The 14,814-nt window shown below is 40.9% G+C and overlaps 1 protein-coding gene across 1 annotated transcript; it reads left to right on the top strand.

The window, feature by feature from the left end:
* Positions 1-219: 219 nt before the first annotated feature.
* On the top strand, positions 220-13,578 carry crata (carnitine O-acetyltransferase a). Its single transcript, XM_061062156.1, has 14 exons — positions 220-451; positions 2,695-2,991; positions 3,189-3,307; positions 4,360-4,413; positions 4,603-4,768; positions 4,930-5,104; positions 5,942-6,120; positions 7,118-7,218; positions 7,418-7,537; positions 7,652-7,774; positions 7,930-8,065; positions 8,354-8,416; positions 9,205-9,342; positions 9,428-13,578. Exons 1-14 carry the CDS (start codon positions 425-427, stop codon positions 9,641-9,643), a joined length of 1,914 nt encoding a protein of 637 aa, XP_060918139.1. The 5' UTR covers positions 220-424; the 3' UTR covers positions 9,644-13,578.
* Positions 13,579-14,814: the final 1,236 nt, after the last annotated feature.

The following is a 14,814-nucleotide window of genomic DNA, read 5'->3' on the forward strand; positions in this document are numbered from 1 at the left end:
TAATTTGTCTCAAGCTTTGTAAAAGTGTTTCAAACATTGTTTTTGTTTTGCACTTCCCGGCCACCGTAGTTATCAATATATTTAACAGTTTCTTATTTACAGTCTATTCTAATAACTTTTAAAAAAGGGGAGAAAACACTTCATCAACAGGTCACACTTCATCCCTCTTTATGACAGCTGTCAATTAATATTTACAGTCTATGATTCACAGCTGTGACTTCTCTTGTGTCCTGCAGCTGACCTGAGAGCTGTCATCATAACCACAGACTGTCCGTCAGAGACACTTAACAACCTGTCCAGTGTTGTCACACCGTGATCTTGAGTCTTGAGTCTTGAGTCTTGAGTCTGGTCGTGTCTGTTTTGTGCTGAGGTAGACTTTGAGCTGTGACGGTCCAGAGTTGGGGGGCGTTGTTGTGAATACAGAATGTGGGGCATTTGCAGCAGAACTATGGTGAGTAACGAAGCTTTGTGGAGACTTATGATTGTTTTTAAGTGGCTGGCTTGCATCCAACTTTAGCGGAAGGTCTTGAAGTTCACAGAACCGGTTACTTTATTCAGCTGTTTGTCGTTTCTGTAGCTGCGTGTTGAAGAAAGCGAGCGGCTGAGCTAACTGAGCAGAGTAAGCTAACTGTGGTCATGACCGGCTGTAGCCTCGCCAGCGACCAGAACTGTGTCAAAGGTTATCAGGTGTTTTCAGGTGTTTTATCAGGTTAATATCATTAAAAGACACCTGACGGAGACTCTAATGTACCCTGTCATAACCTTTAGTATTTTTGAAAAGGAATTACGGTTTAAATTTGATAAGAGAGAGAGAGAGATAAATGACATAAGGTTAACTTAATTGAACTGTTTTTTAAACCAACTTTATTTAAAACAGAAGCGATACATAACAAACAGATTGTAAATAATAACAAACAAGTACAACATTTATAACATGGGGAAAGGGGAACAGGATGTAAATGATCTAATTGTGGAAAGATGTAAACAATAATATAGTCATAAACATTTGTTTACTATAAGAACATTATATTTGACTGCTTTATTTTATATCCGTACAGATGAGGATGTTTATTTCTATAGCACATTTCAGCAACAAGGCAATTCAAAGTGCTGCACACAAGACATCAAAAGCATCACAACTAGGGGAAAAAAAGACATTTAAATATGAAATTTAGAAAAATCACTTAATCAATCCATTAAGAGCCACACATTCACACTGCACATGACACTTTGACACCTTGGACACTTGAGACTCCTCACTTTAATAACCTTCATATGTTCTTCCTTTTGTATATTTAAATGTATTTCTTTTTTTATGTCTTATATTTCTACATTTTACTGTAATGTTTGATTGTTTATTGCATGGCCTTGAGGAACAGTCATTATATTTCCCTGCACATCTGTATCAAGTATGCACAGACTTCAGGTTGCTTACAATGATTGTTTTAGGATCTTACTTAAAAAGCCAAGGTGGAGTAGCGCAAGTGAGCTATTTGTGAATGCAGGAGTTAACACCTTACAAGCTTCATTGAGGAACCTTATGTACAGATTTATCGGTCGCTTGAATGACTCAAAGAATGTAATTATAATGCTGCTGTCGAACCCAAGTTATAGTGCAGTACGCTACCAGTCATACCTTTGGAGACATTGGTAAAAGTACCTTTTATAAGAGGCGGGAATGTTTTTATTCTAATGTATATGTGTTGTCTATTTTTTGTATTGTATGTCTTTTAAAATGGACCTTGAGTCTAATAATAAAAGTTGATGTATGAGCATGTGGCAAATAAGAATTAAAGATTCTTAAAATACACAAAATAAGATCTTAAAGAAATACAGAAATAGCTATCACCAATCTGTTCTTCTTGTTTCTTGCCAAGTTCCCCGTACATAAATGTAAATTACCAAACACAAAACTGCAATCCTTGGTTGTTGTTTTATTTTTTGTAGAGACAGGACAGTGGATATAGTCAGAAATGGGGAGAGATAATTTGGGGAATGACATGTGGGAAAGGAGCCACAGGTCGGATTTGAACCTGGGCCGCCCGCGTCAGGGACTATAGCCTTCATACATGGGGCGTGCACACTAACCACTAGACCACAGGCGCCCTGCAATCCTTTGTTTTGATGAGAAATAATTTCCTCTGCAAAAAAAGTAAAAGCAGTGGAAACAGTTAATGTTTGCAATATATTTGACTAGTTAAGGTAGCTTTTTCTATGTTACTATGGATCTGTTTCTTTGAGTTGCTGAGTGTTAGATAAATGCAATATGTTAACTGGGAGCTTTTGAAAATGGCCTCTGAGTATTTTCTTTTGATATTTGTTTTGACTTTGTACTTTAGTTGCCATATTTTTCATGAAGTACTGAAGTTTGAAATGAGAGCAGACTGCCCTCTACAGGCCATATCTGTCACAACATTCCTACAACTGATATCAGAATCAGAAATACTTTATTAATCTCAGGGGGAAATTCGGTCATTACAATAAATCCGAAAAATATATAGCTATATATTTTATATTGTGCTTCTTGTTATGATAAAATAATTTGTACAAATTGAGTTTGAGGAGAGTTTTAATGGATGAAAGATACTTAAAAAGTACTGATACTTAATATGTAATTGTTGCACAGTTATTTTCAACAGCGTGAGAAATACCAACACACTTTGACCTCAACAACATGTATTGAATGTGTCTCAGGTGAAGGTGGGGATGGCGAAACCCTGTGCTTTAATGAAGCCATGCCACTTGGTGAAGCCCGTATCAGCGACTCGGGTCTCTGGCAGATACCTGACCCACCAGAAGGGTCTGCCCTCTTTGCCCATCCCCCCTCTGCAGCAGACCTGCGAGCGCTACATCACCGCTCTGGAGCCCATCGTGGAGGTGGACGAGCTGAAACACACCAAAGAGCTGCTGGACGACTTTCAGAAAGCAGGAGGGGTCGGAGAGAGGCTGCAGAGCGGCCTGGAGAAGAGGGCGAGCAGCACCAACAACTGGGTGAGACAATTTGTATTAAAACCATATCTTGTTGTGGGAATATGGAAATCATGTGAGATGCAATGTGTCTGCTCTGGTACTGTTAAGATGTACCTGAAATTTGACGCATTGTCTCTAAATTAACTTTACTTTTCTTGGTTTCTTGTCTTGTTGTCACTTCACTGACTGTGACGTTGATGCTTCTTGTGTCTTTGTAGCTGTCAGAGTGGTGGGTGCAGGTTGCTTACCTCACGTACCGCCTTCCAGTGGTGGTTCATTCAAGTCCCGGTCTGGTCCTACCTCGCATGAACTTCAGGGACAAGCAGGGACAAATAAGGTGATCACACACACACACACAAAGGCAGCAAGTGTTCTGCCAAGAAATACAGCAACTTCATGAGCGATGCAATAAAAAGATCTTGATAAGGGATTGTGATAAAATTGATGTAGATAGCCATGATAAACTTTGGACATGTTTTGTTGGATAGGATAGATCTTGCAGCCTATCAGACAGCAGAGTTAAATGTGAACCGCTTTCAAGTACGCAGTTTTTAGTTTGCACTTTAAATTACAAGCTCGTTTCCTTCCTGCAAAGCATCGACGTAGCTATCTGTGAAGAAATCTCTAAAAAAGAGAATGAGTTGAACTGAGAAGATGAGAGAGACTTGAGCCGTTTTCACATCTGCACTCCTGAAAATATCTTGATAATTTCAGGAGGACTGTTCCAGATATTCTCCTGACCTGGTTGTTCACACATGCACCTCACAGTGGGAGACTATCCCTGTCAGACGGGAGGGGAGGGCGGGGTGTCTCCTGGGGTAAGACGGAGATCGTAGCAGTCCCCTGCATACAGTCTATGCACCGTGCAGTAAATAAACGTCAACGTTCTCCACCAAAGCTGGCATACGATGCAATTAGTCCTGAACGATGTGAGAAAAATATGCAATGTGCAACCGCATTGTTCAATACTGCGATAACTAAACAAACATCAATGAGTGCAGATAAGCTATAACTCACAGTTTCTATGTCAGGGCCTGTGTCCACCACTGACATCTACCACAACCCCCTTTTTTAGAATGCTTCTCACCACCACTCAATGTTGCTAAGTTATGAAAGTTTAACTTCTGCTTCCCTCTGCAATGTTCATTAGGTGTCTTTTAGATCGCTCTTTGTTCTTAATATTTGCTTTAATTTAAGAAAACATGAAAACAATGTAAAGGAGTCATGTCCTGACATTACCACGTTTCAATCAATAATCAATTGTTCCTTTTTAGATTTAAAAATTGTTTACATCTATAAGTGTATTCCTTTAGTGTAACCAACATAAGAAAATGTTCATTGAAGTTAATATTTGAATTAATGTAAAATATGTTCTCTCTCGCTCTTTAGGTTTGCTGCCAAACTGATAGCGGGTGTTTTGGACTTTAAGACAATGATTGACAAGTGAGTGCTGAGGTCATGATGTTCTCTCGTGACCCATTCTTCTTTATGGTTTCTGTGTTAAACCAACAACAACAGAAAAACAAGCTCATCTCATGGAGAATTGTTTCAACTTTCAGATGAATATTGTGAACATATTGAACCCCTCGTCCTGCAGAATCAACTCAAATACTTCTTTACGTCTGTTTGCAGTGAAACGTTACCGATTGAGTATCTTGGAGGGAAGCCCCTGTGCATGAATCAGTACTATGAGGTGCTGTCGTCCTGCCGTATCCCTGGGCTTCAGAAGGACTCTGTGGTGAACCACTCCAAGAGCTCCAGACCCCCCAAACACATCACTGTGGTCCACAACTTTCAGGTGAGCAGTCCCACACCTGCATCTGGAGAAAATACTCAAATTCAACTCTTGAAACAACATAAACAAGCTACAGCTTTAGCACTTAGAGTTAAAGTTGTTCTTACACCAAACTGCCCTGTAAAGTTGAAGTAACGATCTTGTCTCCCCTCGTCCTGGATCAGTTCTTTGTGTTGGACGTGTACAACAGCGACGGGACTCCTCTGACGTCGGATCAGCTCTGTGTTCAGCTGGAGAGGATCTGCAGCTCCTCTGAGCAGACCAACATGGAGCCCATCGGCATCCTCACCACGCAGCATCGGGACTCGTGGGGCAAAGCCTACCTCAACCTCATTAAAGGTGAACTCAGTGGACGCTGGAGTTTCACTAAAAGCTGAAAAGCAGCAAGCATGGGGGCCACAAGTCAGGGGGATTATTACTGCAGAAGAATTCAAAGCTGTAATGGCTGATTGGGTGCATCTGCCCCTATGGTTTACAATGCAGAGTATGTCCACTTAAAGTTCTTGTTTTTCTTAAAGGTACAGTCACCTTTTCTAACCTGAAACAGCTGATACTAATCTGTCTTTGAAACTACCAGACTCCTTTGACAAAAATAGTTTTTTAAGCTTGAAGATCAAGGGAGTTTGCTATCCACTTCTTCCTCTATCGGTTAGTCTGTTTGTGTTCTGTGTGACTATCATGTTTAAAGAGTTAGTTCAGAGTCAATACTGTATTTGTGTAACACAGTAACACAAACTAACAACCCCAGGAAGCAGCAGATTGAGTCAACAAAGACTTAAGTGAAACTCCTTTTTTTTGTCTATGGGGTCTGGTGTCTCGGAATACAGATATCTGATGTCAGGTTCTGGTTAAAAATCATCTCCCTCTCTAACAAAAAGCTCTGTATCTGCAGGGATCCTTTCTGTAAGACACTTTGAGTAACAATCAGAGCCTGCAGGAACAAAGAAGGGGACATTAAGTTGCAGCTATCGCAGAAGTTTGAAAGCTGCTGACTGACACTATCAGACCATTTCTAAAAACCTTTTTACACCTTTTAGTCATTTAGACCCGAGAAAATGTACAAAAAAGTAGAATGTGAACATGTTTTTGTTTTCTGTATTTTAAACTGTTAACACATAATTACGTCATACTTACTGGGTGTGAATGTGCGTACTTTGTATGTGCGTATTTGTGCAGATAAAACCAACAAGAAGTCGGTGTCAGCCATCCAGAGGAGCATCTTCACGCTGTGTTTGGACGGGGCGATGCCTCGAGTGTCCGACGAGACGCGCAGAAGCTCGGCTGCAGTCCAGATGTTGCACGGAGGAGGGAGTCAGTTGAACAGCGGCAACCGCTGGTTTGACAAGACACTTCAGGTGACCCACACACACACACACACACACGTTCCTAAGATAAAGTGCAGTTTTATGTAGGCATATCTCCAACGGCTGTTAGTCCTAATGACGATTTATATGATTGGACAGTGGCTTGAGTAGGAAATCAGGAAGTGAGTTGGATGTGGGGAAAAGAGCCAAAGGTCGGACTTTAACCCAGGCCATCTACTTGGAGGACTAAAGCCTCTGTACATGGGGTGCGCCCTAATTGCTAGGCCATCTGTGCCCCTTGTTCATGTTTTCTAACGCTTTCATCTATAATACAATTTCTCTCTGCAGCCTTAGACTGTAGTTCTGTCAGAGTTTTCATATATTCATACGTACAGTGTGTTTCTTCACATTCTAACTTTTTGCATATAATCTTGAGACCTGGAAAGTCTACATGCACTGAAACATCTCTACAGTAGTTCCATGTCAAGCAAAAGCTGTTTCATGAAGCAAAATAAGTAGTAGATGTCTGAAAGTCAGGCTTGTTTTTTCACAAAAATCTTTCATAAATTGGGTGAGAAAAAGCATTCCATAAGTTACAATCAGAACATTTCCTGCAGAGCTGCTCTGTGTTCGATAGTGTTCGGAGGAATGAAAGGTCTTCCCAGGAATAAAGTGACCACTCAGAGTTCTGTCTGTTTATCTCACCTTCAATCAAAACATTTTCTTCATTTCGGTTCCAATTTTTGAAAAACTGTCCCCCAAAACATACCAGTTTAAAACAAGCAAAGTAAATGAAGTGTAAGCAGGGACAATTCATAAATGAGGGTCAGGGTTTTGAAGGAAAGTGTGCAGAAGATCTATCATTTAGAAGCATTTATTTATTCAGTTTGATTACATTAACTTGTTAACAAAAACTCCATACATGACTTTAACCTCTCATCAAGGACTCGAGGTCAATGACACTTCTAATAAAACCATCAAACTCTTTATGTAAATAACATTACTATGATGATAACTTACAAACTAAATAGTTTGGTTTGTGTTTCAGTTTATTGTTGGAGAGGACGGGACGTGTGGAGCGAACTACGAGCACGCTCCAGCTGAGGGCCCCCCCATAGTGGCCTTGATCGACCACGTTGTAGAGTACACGTAAGTAGGTCACAGAGGATTTTGTCTCTACCGTGGAACATTTTACATTTCTCCTTCTTTTTGATTCTTTAAAAGGTCAGCAACAAATATACAGAAATGCGCTCCAAGCATCACAATCAGGAAACTACATGGATATTTCTGTTTTTTATTCCTACCTTGTTTTAAGTATCTTCTTTTCCTCTCATGTTGCTGCTCACAGAGGGAAACCAGAGATGACTCGATCTCCCATGGTGCCTCTGCCCATGCCCCAGAAACTTCACTTCAACATCACGCCGGAGATCAAGAAGGACATCGAGGAAGCCAAACACAACATGAACATGTGAGGGTGGATATTAAAGCGACAGAAGTGTATTAAGTATTTATTTACATTTATTTTTGATGTTGTCGTACTTTGACCCGGTCTCACTTTGCTCCTCGTCTCGCCCCTCCACAGCCTGGCAGACGACCTGGATATGAGGGTCACCGTGTTTGGACACTTTGGGAAAGAGGTTCCGAAGTCGCACAAGATGAGTCCGGATGCGTTCATCCAGGTAGCTCTACAACTGGCTTACTACAGGTGAGATCCTGTTGCATGTTTCTGTCCTCTGCCCCCTGCTGCTCAGACCAAACTGACTGAGAAAAGCCTCTGGAGCAAACTTTTTTTTTCTCTGAGCTGCTTTATTTGTCTTCACCCTGATGACTCACATCGCCTCTCTCCTCGTGTGTCTGCAGGATGTATCAGCGCTGCTGTGCCACATATGAAAGCGCCTCCCTGCGGATGTTCAGACTCGGTCGAACGGACACGATCAGATCGGCCTCCAACGCCTCGGCCGCTTTCGTCAAAGCTTTCGATGATCCAAACAAACAGGTCTGATCAGAGGGAAAAGTTTAGAGATTACAACTCAAACTGTCTGACATTGTAACCATTGGCTTTTATTGTTCAACCAGTGTGCTCCAGTGTGTCATACTGAGCAGAACAGAGCCTTGTGACACAATCAAATAGAAACAGAGATGGAGCGAAAGTGATGATGTGTTCTGAGGATTTTGAACGTCGTAGAATTTCAGTGTTTCTCATAAAGTTTCAAGTCAACATTTCAAATAGATTTGAACGTTAAATGCTGAACTTAATAGTCCTGTTTGTTCCTGCTCGTCACAGAACACAGAGAAGGTTGATCTGATGGTGAAAGCTGTGACCGCACACAGGTCGTACACCAACATGGTGAGTACAAACAGCGTCTGCAGAGGAGAGAGGATTAGTCTGGTTTTATTCTATGTTATTATTATGATTTTTGTTTAACTTAATCCATCTTCCTTTTATCACCATAAACACACAATTTGTTTTGTACTCAAACCAACATACATCATCCTGTGGCTGATAGTTCTCCATGTTTCACTAAAGTTTGATTCTTCTGCTGCATTCTAAGAAACATACTATTTTCCTTATGGTTAAAAAATAACTTCAGCTGTGAGGTCTCTGTTTTATAAAACACTGATACCTTTCTATACCACATTTTAAAACGATTCAATCTCCATTTTTAACGATCGATTGTATCCAAACTTACTGAAGCTTTAAAAAAAGAATCTACAGATCATCAGTCATATGCTTAACCTGAAGCTGCTCTGTGTAAAACAGAGAAAACGCTGTCTAAATTACACATTGGGAATGTATTTGTGCAATTCAGAGAGTTTGCAGGAGCGTGTTTTGGTTATTTAAACAATAAATGACTCAATATGGGTTGGCTAGGACTTCAATTTTACTCAACTAGTAGAAAAGATGGCGTCCACAGTCAGTGACATGACTCAACTTTTTGACTGTCAGGAGAACACTTTCCATGTTCTCATGATGCTTTCTGCTTTCTGCTATGATAGTCACTGTGAATGAACTTGTGCCTCAAATGCAAATATGAATGAATGAAAATAATACGTTGAGAATAATGTAAGCATTATTTTCTTGCAGCTTATATCTTGTGACATTACACAAATAATGTAAAAATGTTCCCCCTGCAGGCGATCAGTGGTCAGGCCATAGACCGACACCTGCTGGGCCTCAAGCTGCAGGCTTTGGAAGAAAACCTGTCTGTGCCTGAGCTCTTCAAAGACCCCGCCTACGCCAAAGCCTTACACTACCAGCTGTCTACGAGTCAGGTACGAGCAGGCCTTATGTAGTAGAAGGTTTTTACCCTTTAGCCTGAACTGTCTGCCATCTAACCGCTCCGTTTTTATCCTTCAGGTACCCGCTAAAGCCGACTGCGTCATGTGTTTCGGCCCCGTCGTGCAGAACGGATACGGCGTCTGCTACAATCCCATGAAGGACCACATCAACTTCGCCGTGTCGTCTTTTAACACCTGTAAAGAAACGAGCACCGCACAGCTGGCTCAGGCCGTGGAGGACGCTCTGCTGGACTTGAGGATTCTGCTGGATCAAACGCCACGAGCTAAACTGTGAAAGTCCTCCAGACATCAGCGACCTCTGACCGCACAGATGAGTCAGAACTCAGCAGGGTGTGACACAATCAGAGGGAGGAGAGGTGTTTTTAATGTTTTTATTCATGTAAATAAATCACACACCAAGCCGGCCTTTAGACCACGAGGCCTGTCAGTTAAATATTTATTACAGCGGCTAAATTAACATTTATAGAATGTTTAAAAACACAACTTAGGTTTCTTAAATGAACCGCTGCATTTAAAGAATTATTTGAATCCAGTTTTGTTCATCAGGAAGCCCAACGTTTTACCCTCATGCTTTCTCCTTTTACCAACAAGGAAGTGATCGTACTCAACAAAAGAAGAGGTTAAAGGCTCATTTAATTTCCCAGAATTAAATCCCCCGCTTAGTGACATCGACAGCCCCTTCCTGCCAGGCGTGCAAGAACATCTAATTTCATAAACGTCTTTATTTCACAGAAAATCATTTTATAATTCTACCGCACAAAGAGCCGTCTAAACAAGAATACATCAGCTGCAGTAGATGCATATTTGTTGGACTTAGAAAACAGTCTGCTGCAGGTTATTTCTGCTCTCTAGAGGAGGAATCAATGTCTACTCTATCATCATGCAAGCGAGCTCTGAAAGTGAAAGTCCATTACTTATTCAGTTTGCACTTCAGGCTGTTCTCTCGTTGCAGTGGGTTTTAAAACTACTTTTATTTTAAGTCGTTTACAAGGTGTTTTGAAAAGGAAGTAATCTGGTGTTATTCACTAAAGTTGTTTTCACACATGCACTTAAATCGTTCTGAGTTGTTCACACAGCGGGAAGTTTTCCCAGTCAGATAGGATTCTCAGGACGCAAGACATGAGCCTACATTCATTTGGATGTATCACAGTTTAAAGGAAAAAGCAGAAGAGAACATACTGACGATCAGAAAAGAGGAAGAAGCAGTTTCATTACCTACACAAAGATCACTAAATGTATTCTAATATGTCTACGCATTGGTCCACCCTGATTTCACAAGGACGTTTTGTCAGGGGGGCTGGCGGGAAAAACTCTCAACATTTTGGCTGTTTGCAAAATTCAAGTTCATGCAACTTTTTAGGAGTTTTGTGCGTGTGTTAACATGAGCGCATCCCAGCATAAGTTGACATGTGACACCTGCCGTACAACAACCAAACTTCACTGCATCAGTTTTCTTTGTCTTATGTCTTTGTGTTATTGATCCTCGTGCACTTTAAATGATGTTCACTGATTCTCCTGTGGTGCAGAGCACACGCCTGCATCGATCAATAATGATCAATAATTTACGGTCAAAATATCGTCCAATGAGACCGCATCCAGCGCTCATTTAATTCTATTATCAAGAACTGTTTGTGGAGCAAGAATCTGGTTTGAACCTCCAAGTTTACATCTCCATTGTTTCAAAATAAACTTAAAACAGGGCTATGTCAAGTCAAGAAACATATCACCAATCAGGGTTGAACCACTTAAATCACTTAACTGTTGAAGAATATAAATGTTGTGATCTAATTTTAGGAAAACTGTTAAAGTATTAAGAAATACAATCTTCTAAATGAAGACGCAGTTTACAGTGTAACCAAAAATATCATAATACTCATGAGCATCAATGTTTTCTTATATTCTCTCTCGATGCTGCATTAGGGAACATTTTGCTTTGTTAAGGTTAACATGGCTGACGTTCTGAAATAACTTAAGAATGATCATTTTGAGTTGCAGGTTGACGCACTGAGTCCATCTGAGGTCACGCTGTAGTTTCTGCTGTTTGTACAGACTTTAAATAAACCATATTTATGATTAATAAACTCTCTGTCGGAAACTTAAAAGTCAAGCATCTGGATTTTAAAACGATTCCAGATAATTGAAAATTTGTACACTAAAGCTGTGTTCACACATGCACCCCTTTTGAGAAAAGTTCAAACTGTCTGCCTGTTAAGTCTTCCTGAGTTGCTTATTCACACATATCCTTCACAGCGTGCAGTTTGGAGGTGGGCAAGGCGTTAAAAGGCGCTGCAGGAATCAGAGAGGATCACTGCTTTTTGATGTTTTTTGGCTCTATATCAATGCTACATGTAATTTGATTTGCATAGGGACGGAATATTTCTGGCTGCGTTCAAATCGGCTCACCACGACTTCTTGTGGAAACTTTACTAGAGGGACCAGCAGGAAGCAGTCGGGGTAATTTCAGGTTGAACAATCTGTCTGTTTGCGTTCACACATGCAGCTCACACTGAAACTTCTGTACATTTTCAGATGTTTTGTGCATGTGTGGAAACAGCATTACTCACTGATTATTAAAGTCTTGGTCTGGTCCTAAAGCGCCCCTCTGTCCTCTGGCTGCCCTTTGAAATCATGTCGTTGCATCCAGTGAGAATGCTGCAGAACCGTGAGGAGACAACAGATGCAGTAAAAATGTATTTGTGACGCTCTTACACAGTCATTTATCTTGTACAAAGTTTACATTTTGAACTAGATTGTATCGATCCAACCCCTCCATCCCTCCACTTTTAAACCCAATTCATACTTCTGCGTCCACTCTACCACTCTACTCGTAACTGTTGGAAGCACGGTTTCTGTGCTCGCTGTATCCCCAGTTTGCGGTCCTGCAACATTCTCTGCTTGTTTGTGTACAGGAAACCATGGCAACCAAAACAGAGTATTATGTTAGAGCTTTTAGATACGGAGCAACAGTTGATTATACTCTAATAACTGCGAAGAAGAAAAGAGAGGAGGCATCGGAGGAGATCAGTTGCGCTGAATCAGTTGAGGGAGAGGCCGAGGGAACTTTTAGCGCTTGTTCGGCCACTGAGAGACCTGGGTGAGGAAATTCAGATATGTTCGGGGGAATTCATCGTCCACAGTCATTTATCCCAAACCAGAGTACACCACTATATGACCGTAGACAATACGCTGCTACCCCAGTGGACCAATCACAGGGCTTGCAGTCTGCGTTGCTTCTTCACTTAGTAACATTTTTGAGGTGGTGCATGTCAGGCTCCTGCAGGGTACGAGGCTACTTGAACCTACAGGGTAGATTGGACGCAGAAGTATAAATCAGACTTTGTTCTAAAGGGATGCATCAGAAGTCTCATTTCTTTCCTGGTGGCTTTTTTTTTTTATAGCTTCTTGTAAGTTTTTAATTCTACCTGTGCACATACTGTATGGCCACATGGACATGCTAAATCCATACCCCTCACAAGGCGGCTGTGGCTCAGTTGGTAGAGTTGTCGCCTCTTTCAAGGGTTCGATCCCCAGCTGAGCAACATGTCCGACGTGTCCTTGGGCAAGACACTTTACCCCGCATTGCTCCTGCTGCTTCGGTGGTGGTTTAGTGTTATACTTACTCTCTGATGTACGTCGCTTTGGATACAAGCGTTTACTAAGTGAATAGTAACATTGTATTGAATTAATGTATTCATCTTTGAGCTCTGAATTCACCTTTCATATGTACAATCTGGACTGTACGACACCAAGTGGGCTCTGTAGTGTTGGTTTCTCGATTGCTGTTTTTTTTTTTTCATACAACCACTGGGAGTCTACAGAATCTCAATCAAATCCTTCTAATAGGATAGTTTTTGTTTTAAAGTGACATGTATGACATGATGATGATGATGATGATGATGATGATATTATATAGTTTTTGAAAGTGCCAAGCTGCTAATTTTTGTTGAGATTAATTTTTTAAAAACATTTTTAAGCTGCAAAATCACTGAATCTTCCTCAAAGAGAGAGAGATGTCTGATTGACCAGAGCGACTTGTGTTGGCCAGTGTGCAGCTCAGCACGTTGTGTAAAATATGTTTCACACAGCGGGTTTCAGAAGGAGGTTCAATGAGTGAATGTAGAGTTTGACCTGATGACACTTGAGAGGAAATTGCATAATAACACAGAGCATGTGAGGTCTAGTTGTACAAACTGTCCAACACTTCCTCTCTGACTTTTTGAAAATCAAACTCTAGTTTTTTTTGTCATGTTTGGCTCTAAATGTGTGAAGGTTGCATCCATTAAAAGATTCATGAAGCTCTCAGGGCTCTCGGAGACTGATTCATAAAGAAAAAAAAACGGATATCCCGACCTTTATATTTAATTTACCCCTTGGTCTGCTTGTTCCAAATGTTTGTGTGATTTTAAAATTCTGATTATTCTCCTTACGATTTAGCTTTTAAGACTAGGTGTAAAATAAATTCATCCTCGATTGAAAGCCTGAATAATTCTAACATCTACTTTGAGAGTTAAACTGGAATGTGTGTGCAGGAGCTAATGGGGATCTTAACTAACAAACAAACTGGTTTTAATGGGTCAAATAAGTGTAATACCCCTTTAAGGGAAAAAAGGGCTTTTTAAAAATATTATTTATGTCTCAGCTTCACGATCTGTGGTCGGGAGGTGATTAATTCTTGGAGTTTCTCAACAGCTGACACATCAGTTCAGCAGTGTTTATCATCTACAAAGTAGAGGACATGATACACTCTTGCTGTTTTCACATGGGGCAGGGTTTTAAGTAGTCAGACAAATTAGGAAAACATAAATAACAGACCATCAAGTCTGAAAATATTGCTTGTAATGTCTTTAGAAATTTGACAAAATAGGCAGCTACACGGGGGACTAAAGTAAAAAATGGGTTTATTGTTACAAAAGCTGCAAGCGGACATGAATCAATACATTTTATTATTTCCTTGATAAAGATTGATTTCAGTTATTTCTCTAGATCTTCACTTATTTAGGCTAATTTATTTTCTCAAGGTAACAGCGCCATTTCCCCCCCCCATAATAAACGTAGAAACTAAAACTAACAGGCTGCTCACTAAAACTCTATTCAGACTCAGAGGCGTTACGAGATGGGATCAGCAGAGCCAGCGGGGGAGCACAGCGCTGTGTGTGTGTGTGTGTGTGTGTGTGTGTGTGTGTGTGTGTGTACTGGTATGAAAGTATCAGCTGTATCCACATGTAGGGAGGGGTTTCTGCGTGTTACTCAAACCTTTGAGGACCCGTAGAGCTTCCTGTCTGTGTCACAGCTAGCCCCCGCTCTCTGACACTCGACTCTTATTCCCACTTCTCAGTCTGAACTCTCAAACCTCATCCTTTCATTTCTCCTTTTTCTCCCTCTCTGTCTCCCTCTCCTGCTGCTCCGTCTCCACACAATGAGATCACCACGCAGCTGTAGACGATT

The sequence above is a fragment of the Labrus mixtus genome, chromosome 17 (genome assembly GCF_963584025.1).
Source record: "Labrus mixtus chromosome 17, fLabMix1.1, whole genome shotgun sequence".
Taxonomy (NCBI): Eukaryota; Metazoa; Chordata; class Actinopteri; order Labriformes; family Labridae; genus Labrus; species Labrus mixtus.

Coding starts and splice junctions, on each gene's coding strand:
- crata (XM_061062156.1), top strand. CDS start 425: ATGTGGGGCATTTGCAGCAGAACTATG. Junction 4,769..4,929: donor CTGTGGTCCACAACTTTCAG/GTGAGCAGTCCC, acceptor GTCCTGGATCAG/TTCTTTGTGTTGGACGTGTA. Junction 7,219..7,417: donor GACCACGTTGTAGAGTACAC/GTAAGTAGGTCA, acceptor TGCTGCTCACAG/AGGGAAACCAGAGATGACTC.